This window comes from Globicephala melas, chromosome 2, assembly GCF_963455315.2.
Source record: "Globicephala melas chromosome 2, mGloMel1.2, whole genome shotgun sequence".
In the NCBI taxonomy this organism is placed as follows: Eukaryota; Metazoa; Chordata; class Mammalia; order Artiodactyla; family Delphinidae; genus Globicephala; species Globicephala melas.
The window spans coordinates 99,038,375-99,053,084 of NC_083315.2; the positions used below are offsets into that span (position 1 = coordinate 99,038,375).

At 39.7% G+C, this 14,710-nt stretch overlaps 1 protein-coding gene across 1 annotated transcript in view; it reads right to left on the bottom strand.

Moving 5' to 3' along the window:
- Positions 1 to 5,345: 5,345 nt before the first annotated feature.
- The window catches only part of FMN1 (formin 1), a 405,529-nt gene continuing 396,164 nt past the window's right edge, over positions 5,346 to 14,710 (bottom strand). Inside the window, exons 18-19 of the mRNA XM_060294520.1 lie at positions 14,226 to 14,296; positions 5,346 to 13,552 (exon numbers count right to left, since the gene is read on the bottom strand). Of these exons, the coding sequence (XP_060150503.1) occupies positions 14,252 to 14,296 (45 nt within the window). The 3' untranslated portion in view covers positions 5,346 to 13,552; positions 14,226 to 14,251. The remainder of the gene's footprint in view (positions 13,553 to 14,225; positions 14,297 to 14,710) is intronic.

Consider the following 14,710-nt stretch of genomic DNA (forward strand, 5'->3'; position numbering starts at 1 on the left):
ATGTGGAGACTAAACAACATGCTACTAAAAAACCAATGGGTCAATGACGAAATTAAAGAGGAAATCAGAAAATATCTTGACACAAATGAAAAAGAGAACACAGCTTTACAAATCTATGGGGATGCAGCAAAAGCAATTCTAGGAGGGAAGCTCACTGCTACACAGGTCTTCCTCAAGAAACAAGAAGAAAAACAACCTAACTACCACCTATTGATAAATAATTAGAAAAAGAAGAACAAAGCCCAAAATCAGCAGAGGGAAGGAAATAATAAAGATCAGAGAAGAAATAAATAGTTATCAAAAAAAACAAAAACACCAGTAGAAAAGATCAATGAAACCAAGAGCTGGTTTTCTGAAAAGATAAACAAAATTGATACACCTTTAGCCAGGGTCACCAAGAGGAAAGGAGAGAAGACCCAAATAAAATAAGAAATAACAACTGATACCACAGAGATATAAAAAGGTCACAAGAGAATACTACAGTTATATGCCAACAAATTGGACAATCTAGAAGAAATGGACATATTTCTAAAACGTGGAGCCTGCTAAGACCGAGTCAAAAAGAAGCAGACAGTTTGAACAAACTGATCACTAGAAGTTAAATAGAATCTGTAATTTAAAACCTCCCTGCAAACAAAAGTTCAGGGCTGGATGGCTTCACCAGGGAATTCTACCAAACATATAAAGAAGAACTTATACCTGTCCTTCTCAAACTATTCCAAAAAACTGAAGAGGAGAGAACACTCCCAAGCTCATTCTATGAGGCCACCATCACCCTGATATCAAAACAAAAGACACTATAAAAAAAGAAAATTATAGGCCAATATCATTGATGAATATAGATGCAAAAATCCTCAATAAAATATTAGCAAACCAAATCCAACAATACATAAAGAAGATCATATACCATGATCAAGTGGGATTTAGGGCCACAAGGACGGTTCGTCATATGCAAATCAATGAATGTGATACACCACATTAACCAAAGGAAAGACAAATATGATCATCTCAACAGATGCAGACAAAGCATTTGACAAAATTCAACATCATTCATGATAAAAACTCTCATCAGAGTGGGTATAGAGGGAACACATCTCAATATAATAAAGCCCATTTTTATGACAAACTGCCAGCCACACTCAGTGGTGAAAAGCTGAAAGCATTCCTGCTAAATTCAGGTACACAAGACAAGGATGCCCCCTCATGCCACTTCTATTTAACATAGTATTGGAGCTCCTAGTCACAGCAATCAGCCAAGAAAAAGAAAAGGTATCCAAAGTGGAAGGGAAGAGGTAAAACTGTCACTATTTGCAGATGACATGATACTCTGTATACAGAACCCTACAGTCTCCACCCTAAAACTACTACAACTAATAAATAAATTCAGCAAGGTTGCAGGATACAAGATTAATACACAGATATCTGTTGCATTTCTATACACTAATAAATCCCATTTAAAATCGCATCAGTAAAATAAAATACCTAGGAATAAACTTAACCAAGGTGGTGAAAGACTTATATGCTGAAAACTATAAAACACTGATGAAGGAGATTGAAGATGATTCTAAGAAATGGATGAAGAAATTGAAAGATATGTGCTCTTGGATTGGAAAAATTAACAGTATTAAAATGGCCATACTACTCAAAACAATCTACAGATTTAATGCAATCTCTATCAAAATACCCAGGACATTTTTCACAGAACTAGAACAAATAATCCTAAAATTTATATGGAATCACAAGAGACCCCAAATTGCCAAAGCAACCCCAAGAAAAAAGAACAAAGCTCCCAGACTTTAGACTATACTATAAATCTACAGAAATCAAAACAGTGTGGTATTGGCACAAAAACAGACACACAGATTAATGGAACAGAATAGCCTGGAAATAAACCCATGCATCTATGGTCAGTTAATCTATGACAAAGGAGGCAAGAATATACAATGGAGAAAAGACAGTCTCTTTAACTAGTGGTGTTGGGAAAACTGAACAGCCACATGTAAAGCAATGAAATTAAAACATTTCCTCACACCATATACAAAAATAAACTCAAAATGGTTTAAAGACCTAAATGGAAGAACTGAAACCTAAAACTCCTAGAAGAGAACACAGGCTAAACTCTCTTTGACATAAATTGTAGCAATATATTCTTGGATCGGTCAGTCTCCTAAGGCAAAAGAAATAAAAGCAAAAATAAACAACTGGAACCTAATCAAACTTAAAAGTTTTTGCACAGCAAAGGAAACCTTCAATAAAATGAAAAGACAACCTACAAAATGGGAGAAAATATTTGCAAATAATATGACTGACAAGGGACTAATATCCAAAATATACAAACAGATCATACAACTCAATATTAAAAATTCTAATCAAAAATGGGCCTAAGACTTGAATAGATATTTTTCAAAAAAAAGACATACAGATGGTTAATGGGTACATGAAAAAATGTTCAACATTGCTAATTATGAGAAAAATGCAAATCAAAGCAACAGCAACATATCACCTCACACTGGTCAGAATGGCTATCATCAAGGAGTCTGCAAATAACAGACGTTGGGGAGGGTGTGGAGAAAAGGGAACCCTCGTATCCTACACTGTTGGTGGGAATGTAAATTGGTGCAGCTGCTGTGGAAAACAGTATGGAGGTTCCTTAAAAAACTAAAAATAGAACTGCCATATGATCCAGCAATCCCACTCCTGGGTATATATATCAGGAAAAAATGAAAACTCTAATTTGAGAAGGTACATGCACCCCAATGTTCATAGCAGCACTATTTACAATAGCCAAGACATGGAAGCAACCCAAGTGCCCATCAGCAGATGACTGGATTAAACAATACTGCACACAATGGAATATTATTCAGTCATAAAAAGAATGAAATATTGCCATTTGCAGCAACGTAGATGGACCTAGAGAACATTATGCTTAGTGAAATAAGTCCGCTAGAGAAAGACAAATACTGTATGATATCACTTATATGTTGAATCTAAAAAATAATACAAATAAATGTATATACAAAACAGAAACAGACTCACAAACATAGAAACCAAACTTGTGGTTACCAAAGAGGAAAAGGAAGGTGGGGGAGGGAAAAATTAGGGGTATGGAACAAACTATTGTATATAAAATAGATAAGGTATTACACATTATCTTATCATAACCTATAATAGAATATAATCTGCAAAAATACTGAATCACTATGCCATACACCTGAAACTAATACAATATTGCAAATCAACTATACTTCAATAATAATAAAAAAGAATGCCTGCATTCAGGGGAACAAGACAGACATTTCTGTGCTCTAATATGCAGGCAGAGGGAAGGAAGATTTGGGGCAAACAAGTAGGGAAAATTTTGAAAAAAATCTAAAATTTAGTTTTATAACAAAAATAAGAACAAAACCAGATGGAAAGAACAGGTCAAGTTACAGAGACAGATTGTCTTATCCACAGATAGTTGCACCAATATATTTCTCATCTTACATGCTCTTCTTACAATATGGTTTTGACAATCCTTCATCAGGAAGTGGGTTCTTCTTCCCCATTCCTTCAACTGGGACAGAACTTCGTAAATACAACCAATAGTATACGATGAAAGTGACTTTTAGGCCTTGGTCAAAAAAATCATTACACGTTCCACCTTGGATCACTCAAGCAGACCTGTGGAGAGAGAGGCACTGAGACCCGCAGCCTAGAGGGCAGCAACAACTTGCCGGCCAAGTGAGTCAGCCGCCTTCGAGGTCCATGTTCCAGCCATCCAGGTGACCGCATACCCAGTGGATATAGCACTAAAGCCATATGCGACTCCAAGTGAGAACTGTCCAGTTGAGCTCCTCTCAAACCAACAAAAACCATGAAAAATAAGTGATTATTGTTTAATCAACACCCAATTTGGGGGTATTTTGTTATGTAGCAGTTGATAACTATAAAGTTACCTTATCTTACTGAATACCTTTCATCTTCACGCAATGATGGGCATGAAGCAAACGTTACTTGGAGAAAGACTTGGACGCATACAAGCAGGCATGGCTGGTGCAGGCCAACTTTAAAGTCTTATTTCCATGAATACATCATATCCAGGTGCAAGTAGGCAGGTAGAGTCTAAAGGGGAATATTTAGTCTCAGGAATTTATGGCCTGTTAGTTGGACCATCAGCATGTATACTTAAAATTCAACAGGTATCATCACTGCTCAGCAAGGGAGAGGAAATCTCTGTTAAATCAAAGAGGAGATTCTTCCTAAGGTGGAATCTTTTCCCTAGGTCCTCATGATACACAAGCCTCCACTCTCTCCTAGGTGCTTTAATTCAGAGCACACCTCTAATAATGGTTTCTCCAAACCCTTAGGAGCATTTGGACCGTACTTTCCAAACAACAGTTCTAGAACATTTCTCCATAGAGGAGGTCTTTTGAAGAAAAGAGTTTAACGTGATGAATGACTTGAGCACTGGGAAGGGCTTTCGCCTTGGGGTCAAGAGATCTGGAGTCTAGCCTTGATGTACTCACTAACATGGAGTGTAACTTTCAGCAAGTCCCTTGAATTTCAGTAGTTTTCACTCTGTGAAATGGAGACTTTATCCAGTGTCTGAAGATTTTTGCAGCTCTATGACTCTGATTTAAAAGATTTCCTAGTGATAAAATGTCTCCCCAGATAATAACTATGTCTGTTCATTAAGTCTATCTGTACCCACTGAGGCATGTTTCAGCAAACTTCTAGAACTCAATAGTGCATGGCATTCAGGAATACTGAACAAATGAATCAATTAAAACAACACACAATCCTACTTCTGTTTCACAGAGGAGTGTTTTGCTGAAAGTCTTTTAGTTTTTTCATAGATATCTGCATGTTTCTTACCATTGCTTGAAAAGAATTTGTACCTTGTGCTTAGTGTTAGAATACAACACAATTCTATTTCTGTTCCGTTTCCCTCCTCTTATCACTTACCATCCCATAACATGAAGTCACCAGTCCTTGTGGTTCTCCACCCCACCCCTCCACCTGGGGCAATTTATGTTCAAGCAGTGTTGCTTTTGGGTCAGTATAGCTGAGACCATGCTTGTCTGGGTTTGTCTGTTCAGTGTTAGCCTTGAATGCCTAGCTAGCTTACGCACTGTTGGTGTGGTGGACAGGAGAGAACGAAGAAAGTGTGAATGATGGACTTACTGAGACCCAGCTCTTGCAGCTCCGTAGTAATGCTGCCCTTGAGCAGTAATGAAAGCTGGAAGTGACTGGTACTCTCCACGTTAGAGCACTGCTAGGATACTGTCTTAAACGCCTCCTGCAGACAAATCTGCGCGGCACACCAGACAGACATGAAACCAAGATTTATTAACATTCCCTTAGCATATTTACAATTGGAAGACATGAATGCAGTTCTCTGTAGATTCCAAAAGAATAGAGTTCTATCTCTTAAATTATCAGAGGTATCAACAGATGAGGATAAATATAATCTATCACAGAGATAGAATTCTTTGGATAGACAATCTACATTTTCTAACCAATATATACTATGTACAAAAATACACTTGATGTGGGGACCAAGTAGTGTCAAGGAGGAAAACATATATATATACACACACACACACACACATATTTTCATTATGTACAAATCAATATTGGTCCCTTCACCCTTTCTTTTTAAAAATAAATACTTCATTTGGTTTGCAAATGACATTTACAAATTCAACTAAAGAGCATTTCTCAGCTTTGACAAAATTAAATATGCAAATTAGAAATACATATTTTTAAAAATTTAAAGGGAAAAAAATACCTGAATCCAATTAGCTTATTACCTTAAAAAATATCCAAGAGCGTGTAATGTAAGGTTTCATGTCTCTAAAGTGCCTTCTCATTTCTCAAACTGTCTTCATTATTGCTTAAAATCCTTTAAGATTACATTTACAGTTTGGTCTACTAATTAAACAGAAAAGCCAACTTTTTTCCAGGTCAAATGGTTGACTATTTAAGACATGCTTATACTTTCTTTAAGTGCTTTCAAGAGTGTAACAGTTACTGTTGATCTGAAAATAACCACAAATTGTCAACATCCTGATCCACATTCCTGAAGATGCTTGAGTCATTAGTAACAGTAAGAATTGAGGGGCGATAAAGAGCCTATGATTCAAAATGTTTGCACAGAATTCACTTCGTCCAGCAGCACAGAAAAGTTACTTGAGAGTCAACACTTGAGCCTTAAAACACATCATAGTTGGTGACCTGAACTGATTTACAATTTATGAAAAGAATGGTCCCTAATTAGTTTTAAAGTAAAAATCTCTGAGAAATTGAGGACTGGAACCATGCCTCTCCTCAACCTTCTTAAAATATAAAGTAGAATAAAAAAAGAAATGTATTTTCCATCTCTTTTATGGATTTTTCCCTCTTTGCCTAAGTGATGAGGTGGTGCTGACATTAACAAGAGGCAGTCACAACACTGTGTCTCTCTTGGTCACAGCAGAGCTCCCTGTCCAAAGGGCTGGGGGATGGAGCACAGGGTGTGAGAGGAGGGAGTGAGGGCTCAGGGGGACGGACTTTCAGGTGTCTGTGGGGGAAAGGGGTGGAGAAAGCTGGGTCCTGGAGAAACTGTAAAAGTAAAGTGAGGAAAAAATCGCTGTGGGGTGTGAAGGAAGGGGAGGCTGATGCAGAAGTATTGAAAGGAGAAAAGTGAAATGAAGCTTGATGCCAAAGTGACTTTTAAACAGGCATAGAGGAAACAGGAAGGTCCATGGACAACCGACCCCATCGAAATGAATCTGAAATTCATTGGAGTTATTTCAACGAGCACAAGCCAGTCTCACTGGGGTACCTGCTTTTCCAGAACATTGTCAGGCACGGGCCAATATAAGACACTGGGCACTCCCATCCCACTGCCCTCATACATATTATGCCCTGAGCTTCCACTGAAAGGCTGCCCGTGATACAACCATGGCAACGGTCACCAGCTCCCTAACAATGCATTATATCAGCAAAACATTGCACCCTGGCCTCGTTCAAATTTTCCTTCTCCCCTGTCTCCTGTTTTTCTCCATTATCCCATTGCTTGTAATCTCACAAGGCAAAATGAAGACACATAACTGCAGGGATCAAATTAATTTTAGGAAGCAGGGTCGAGGGTGTTGATAAGAAAATTAAACTCTAAAGGACTTGAAATAATTTACATTTCTGTTAGGCCTGATTCCTATTAGGATGCTGACTGACTTCACTTAAGGTTCTGGGCATTCAGGCCAGTACTGTGTTTTTCCAGGCCAAAGCACGATTCCCCTAAATCAAAGTCCAGGGGCACTCTGCTTCCATGCTAGTCTAAATTAAAATTCAATGAAAGCAAAAGACTATGATGAATCGATGACACGTTTCCTCCAAAGAATCTTAAAAATTATTCAATTTCTAACTTTAAAAGGTTCTGCCTTTTTAAGAATATCTTCAATTGTTTCTTTAAAGGAAAGGCCTTTTTTTCTTAATGCTTATATTCTTCAAAGATTATACATCCTACTAACAGTAGGGTCATATTATTTGTATCTCGAGAAATTGAAGAATTGTAGAATTGTAAAATTAATATTGGGCATAGACCTATCCCTTTGGTAGATCCCCAAATCCTATGTGTGTCACTCTGGGCAGAGAGAATTGTCACTAGACTTTCCCCCTCACCCATTGATTTGTTTCCAAAGGAAATGAACAGCTTTAGAGGATTAAGCAGAGGGCAATCTCAGTGGGTTGACACTACCTTCTTCATGCCTTGGAGGGTCAGATCCGAAGATATAAGATTATAGGTAGGGACGAGTTGCCAAGAGGAAAGGGAAAAAAATGAGCTACTTATAGTTTGCTCAAACCTATCTAAAATGGAGATTTGGAATCTCTTAGTCTCTTACTGGGAAGAGTAGTATAATCTTTGTGTGCTATACACCCATTTTTATATACCTCATAGAAACCTGGAATTTGGAATCCATCCCAAGAGTTCCTAGAAAGCTGTGCATTCCTAAATACACCTACCGTCCATGTCATGGTGCGGTGGAGAGTAATTTCCCTTATACTCAGTGGTCTATGCTACTAGCCTCTCAGTCTGGAAAGCTGACGGAGATGAGTAAACAAAAATACGTTTGTTTCACGAGACAAGAACGGAAGCAAGCCCTAGAAGAGAACAAGGAAGGAAAGTACGTACAGCTTTGCCAGAGATGTTGACAAACCACTGGGCATGCATGCCTGAAAACGTTAGATTTCTTACTTGATAGACTAAATACAACACACTGGCAGCTCACACTATATATGGGGAGAAGTATTCATTCTCTTTGAAGACATTCTTACAGCTTCCAAGACAAAAGAACCCCTTGGTGTCTGCACAGGTAGAATCTAGGGAAATGCTCAGCCTACAAAACAGCTTAAGGGTGGCGGAAGGTTGTTTACTCCACAGGGAAGAAGGCCAAATTGCTGTAGGAAATTGTGGGCTCATTTGCATTTTGCTAGTCCAGTGCTATCAGATTTCACACAAAGCATAAAAAAACAAATAGCCCACAGAAGTCTATGAATCAGCTTCCTGAAATGGAGATACACTGGAGATTCTTAGTATATTTAAGAGAAGATTAAAAATAGAAAATTATATGTGCATATGGAATGTAGAATAAATTAATGGCTTTAGCTACCACTCTTATTTAAAATATTGAGATTAAATCAGCCTTCCCCAGATTATAGCATGAAGAAGACATTCATGAACAAGTACTTTATAGACATAATATGCCAGAGTTCGTTTGAGCACTGACTGAAGTGAACCATCATGCTAGAGAAGGGAAGACAAGAAGGAAAAGGTCCTCTGTTACTGTTTATCACCACGGTAGTTGGGAGAGGGGCTGGGGGTGGAGAAGAAAGGAATTGAGGATAGGATAGGATAGCTTGAGGTTATCCTGTCCTCAAGCTCCAGTGAGGACAGGATAACCTGCTGAATGAGGCTTGATCTGCTGCCCTAATCTCTTCTCTGGTAGAAACTGCATGGGTGCCTTAAGAGACAGAGTAAACTTGCTGCCATTTTCGTATCTTCACATTTCCAAGTAAGTTGTCAACTACACAAATTTCCCAAATGCTAAGTTTATATCACAGTGTTGATGAAGGGTCTTGGAACAAATAAGGCTACTGAACTGGCTTCCACGTTGACATGTTAATACTCTCTTGAATTTACTGCTTCTCAGCAAAGCATTGATCCGGGAGGATTTGGTGGATTACCCACTCCTTGGGAGGGGAAAGGAAGAACTATGAAACTAAAATTAAGTGCCTCTAACAAGGTGCCAACAACTGACAGGTGTGCAGAAAGACACAAAACGAGCCTCTCAGTCACATACAGCTGTGTAACTGAGCCCAGTGTTGCCTGGATTCAATCACTCATGGACTTATAAATACCGTTATGGGAGTCTAAAGGAGACAGACCTGCTGAGGCCTGTTCCAAAAGGTGCCTTTAAGTGACTTCTGCGCCAATAATAGACCAGGTTCCAAGCAGCCGGATTATCTCCTTCCATAGCTGGAAAACGGAAACTTATTTGCATTTTGGAAAGGTTAAACACTGGCCATTTGTTTCAAATACTGTTAAGTTTGTCCACACAGACTTGTTTCTCTTGTGTTGCAGATTTCTTTATGATAACAAAGTAGCTGACATGAATGAAAATTCACTTCTTTATTCAATCCACTCTGTGTTCCTGAGGTAAAAACCTAACCTATGAAGCGTGGTATTCATGGGCTTCTGGATGCTCCATACATTTATAAACTGCTTTTACGAGAGAACGAGAGAAAGGAAATTTTCATAGTCTAGCACTTCTTTCACTATATTATACCACTTCTCTTTGTACGTGGCTTTTCCAAAAATAAACTGCTCAGAGCAATACTTGACTCCCTTGAATTCACACTCTAAAAATCGCCTGGTTTAGGCTGAAGTCTCAAGTGGGCAGTTAAGAGCTCTTACTTTGTCTACACTCATCAGCCCTCACAGCTGTTCAAATCCTTTTGTGCTTAGGACTTCTATAACATTGGGTTTCACAATATGTCTGTTTTTTGTTGTTTTTGTGTGTGATTCAGGAACTAATTAATTTGTGGATTGCTAAATCTGCTAATGCTTTTTTTCCCCTTCCCCCTTTTGGTCATTTTTTTTTCTGATTAGAACAGGCAGGATCAAAGAAAAATGAAGCTCAAATCTAATGAGAGTTCTTGTTAGCAATTTTTAGACTATTTAAACTAATTTATAAAATTGGATATTTGATATTTGCATCAGGTATTTGGGGGGGGGAAAAGCTGTATTTTTTGCAGTTCTTCCTTCCCCTTAACATAGAAAGCCCCAAATTGGTTTTATCTTTGTTTGGCAAGGGTGCAGTACTACAAAAGAGATCAATTTAGAATGTCAGGCAATGAAGAGGTTCCCATGTCAATGTTACAGTCTGGTTACTGGAAAAGAGCCCGCAGGTCTGTACTGCTAATTCCCCTTTCTACACTGGCCATCTGTGTGCTGTTTGCTGTGCTAGTGTATGCAATGATCTGCGTCAGTGATACCAGGCAAGAAAGAAGCAGAAATAGAAATGAGAAAATATGATGTCCAAGAAAGCAAGAATAGAAGTAAAATGAAAATTCCTCCATACAAGTGGTATAATCTAGAGAGAGATGTGAAATCCCAGTCCAACAAGCAAATCTTTACTAAAAATACACTTACGTCTCTTTTGCTATGTCCAATCATGGTGTTGGAAGGACTATACCAATGACTTCTTCATGTTGCTGGAGGTTTCCAATACCACCAAAGAGTTTTATTCCTTCCTTTAGTTCTTCTGGGTTCTCCACCAGCAGCATAGGAGTTTATCATTTAGGGAAATGCCTTTCCTTTTAGTACTTATGAGAAAAGGAGGTGCCTAAGGGAGGCTGAGCAGGCGTGCAGCTTCTACTGTTCTTACCGGAAAGAAGAGGGGGTCAGAGACCAGCACCCAATCTGGCATTCAGTTCCTCAACGATGTTGCCAATTTGTTTCGGCTAGAACATTTAAAGATGGAAGAGCACCACTGGATTTCCTTATTCTACTTCCCAGATTTCAGACCTTCTCTCTTCATAGTTCCTAGGTAGTTGCAATGAATGTTTAAAGAGGTATCACAGACAACAACCAAAGATTCAAAAGGTAACTGTTGGGCAGCAGGTCCGTCACCTGTGACCCCTGGGCCTCGACCATCAACACATCATCCATTTCTTCTTGGCCACCTCTTCCCTTCACCACACCCCCTCCCATAAGTTGCCTCTTCTTGGGTTAAAACACCATATAGCACACCTTCTCCTCACTTGATTATTGATACCTCACAGGCCTATGTTTTTAACTAACGTGTTTATATCATGCTTTCGTGTCATATATGATATACTTGTGTGCTCGATGATCATGCCAGTTAATCATGCAGGAATCTGAACTGCTATCTGCTGTGTCCTTGGATTTAATGCAGCTTGGCTAGGAAGAGAGGATGTTGTTATAAGTTAAGGTTTCTCCGAGTCTGACTAGTAGGTCAGGTGTGAGTGTCTGGTTAAACGCAGAGTAGAAATACTGGCCACTGTCCCTCTAGTGCAGTCAGGGCTATGCTTAGAGCAGCCAGAAGTGCCCACTCTGCTAAGTGGTACCCCAACTACTACTTCTCCATGAAAAGTTTGGCGACACCTGTTGGCGTTAATACAATCTCGACTGCATTTTGGATGGACTGTTCTCAGGGCCTCCAGGTTGTTTTAGATGGCCCACCTTGAACACACTCTTGTGAACCTTTACCGAGCATGAAGTCAAGTTAGAAATGAGGGTGCTGTCACAATGCAGTCCACGTGTGGACGTGGGAAGGGTGTCCAGATACCTAATGCAGGATGCAAACTGGGAGAGAATAATGGGGATCCTGCCTAGTGTAGTGATACAGTATCACTACATTGGACTCACTAGGTTTCCCCAACAGAGGTAGGCAAACGCTGCTCTTTAGAAATAGGTATTTGACTGCCAATTTCTAGTCTGTCCACTAGGATGAAATCCAACCTGGGCTGCATTTGTCTAACTCTCAAATTCAGTGTTTCCATTCATTATTCTTCAGCACTGGTTCCCTGAGAGCAATGTTTTTATAGGGTTATAAAGCCACAGTCCTGCTTCCCTCCAGTGATTTTCTTGTGAGCATCCTACGTAGAGACCTGAAGTGGGCTACAGGGACCCCACGGAGAGCCTCCTGCCGTTCTCTCCCATCAAGTCTTTAAGGAGCCATTATTAAGGATCTAGACTTCTGTTCTTCTCACTAAACTCAAAGTTGATTCCCAAGGCACGGGCAAAACAGGTGCTTTTTCTTTTGTATGATAATACTAGAAGGCCTGTCACAGAGCACAGGGTAGCTGTAAGTAGAATTTGTTTGAAATCGAGGAATTCCTTAGGTCGTCTTCACCATTAAGTGAAAATGAAGAGAAACAATCTAGGAAAGCAGTATGATAAGCTCGCTCACAAGCAACTTCTTTTAATCATGTAAGTTCTTACCTGCTCTGCTAGTTTGCTTGTCTCATCCTTCTATTTTTGGGGGAAAAAAACCAAACCATATTATTATATTCCTTTCCTCTGAACTGTTAGAAAAGGTGATTAGCACCTGCATGAATATGGCTTCATGACTTGATTTGATCCTGATTGTGCAACCTTGATTCCCCGAACGGGCATTCTATTAGACTATGGTGCTGCTTTAATTGGCCGAATCTATTATGGGGTCCCTGAGGGGGCTGATGACTAGCAGGCATGTCCTGGGTAGACACTCAGGCCCCTGGGAAGATGGGGGGGCAAGGGGCAGGCCACACGTGGCAGGCGGATGGGGAAGGGTTTTAAAGTTTCTGCTCATTAGACGGTCCTCCACCAACTGGAGGAGGAAACTTGGGCCTCTCTCCTTTCAAGGCTGAAACCTGATAGGCTTTGATCTTCATCTCAGTTCACCCCAAGGCTCCTCTCTTCTGTCCTCACAAGATAGACTAGAAGAGTGGTGGCTTAAGGAAGAAATGTTAGGAGAGAGGTCCAATTTGGTTTCCCTGTGACTCAGGAGGCAGTGGTCACATGGGCTTCCAGGGTCAGAAAAAGCTGCCTGCGTATGATATTCCACTCAAAGTTCAATATCAATGTAATCACCTTCTTCGCATTTTGATGTAAAGAACTCTTTTTCTGCCCTTAGTTTGTTGTTTTTTTTTGTTTGTTTGTTTGTTTTTTGACGTTAAAAAATCCCTGCTTCACCATACGTCACATGCCAAGGTCATGGTCAAGGTCATGATAAAAGGGCTGCAAGTAGCATCTGCTCTCCTGTCTAGAAACTGCCTCCTGGGGTTGGTGGGAGAGGGCCAGCCACATCCGGTCCCAGAACACGGTGTACAGCTCAGCTGTAGGTTACCAAGGTGTTATCCACACATAGATGATTTGAGGTGTGAGATGTGCTCTGAGTGATACTGGGTCACTTGTCCAAGCAGGTGCTTTGACCTCAAATCTGTCCCCACTCAGGTATCACAGTTTCTTCTGGGACGGAAGGGGTGGAGAATCCCTAGTGGTCCAGGAAACTCCAATGAACTGATATGAAAACAAAAGAATGGGTCTCACTAAATGGCTGATGCCAACTCCCTGTATCCTAATTTGTTCTCCAGGATGAAGTTTACGGCTATTTAACCCCCTCCTCCATCCATGTATAATTCCATTTTCTGTTCTGTTACATAAAAAAAACAATGAAAAAATAACCGTTTTTCGAGTGTGGGAAATAGATAGTCTTGGACCTCTTAAAGTAGTTTTGGTAAGTTTCAACATTTTTGGCGAGAAGGGTGCCCAGGATCTTGCTGCAATAGGATCAAAATTAAGATCAATAATCAAACCAGCAGGATGTAAAGACCAAGGCTTGAACCTGCTCAAGGCAACTGTCACAAAACATCCTTTTCTTCTTCTGTCACAAGTTTATATACATCAGGTTTGGGTTAGAAAGCTTGAAATCTCTGCTTTTAAAAAAAAATTGGAAAATCTTGGTAATTCTTCTGGTCTCATAACAGAGCAAACTTTGGACCTCTAGAAGAAACAGTTATCAAATACTTCTTCAGCAGTTTTTCATTGTTCCTATGGCTTAACAAGGGACTTCTTTAAGAAGGCACGGGGTGCTCAGAAAGAGATGAGCAAAATAAACATTTAGTGACATAGCTTTCGAGAACTTCTTGCAACACTGGTGTTACAAAGGATCATGCAGAGTACTACGTCTCACCGTCACTGTTCTCCTGTGTCTCTGTGTTAGTTGGTGCTCACACTGGCTTCCTTTTGACGCAGTCTTTCTTTCTGTTGTTTGAGAAAAAAATCGAGTTTAGTACAACTCCTTTTTAAAAATTTTCATCTTTCTCAAATTTTGGTACATTTCTCAAATGTCAGTCTAGAATGCCAAATAGAGTTGTACCAAATGCCCTAGAAATGAGAGGATTTCTATCCTTTTTCCTAGAAACCCTCAGTTTCCTACCCTTCCCACCCTATCACCTCACAAACACACAAAATAAGTAACCAGCTAATCAACCAACTATATCCATCTAAAACACCGGCCTTTACAATGCCAGGCTGTTCCGTTCTGTTCGCATCTTCTGTGACAAAGGTCCTAACTTCGTAGTGTTACTCAAAGACTCCTCCCATTAGGGAATGCTCAAGAAATAGTTTCTAGGAAGTCTAGATATGAAAAATCACTCTTTCCAAGTCAGGCATGTC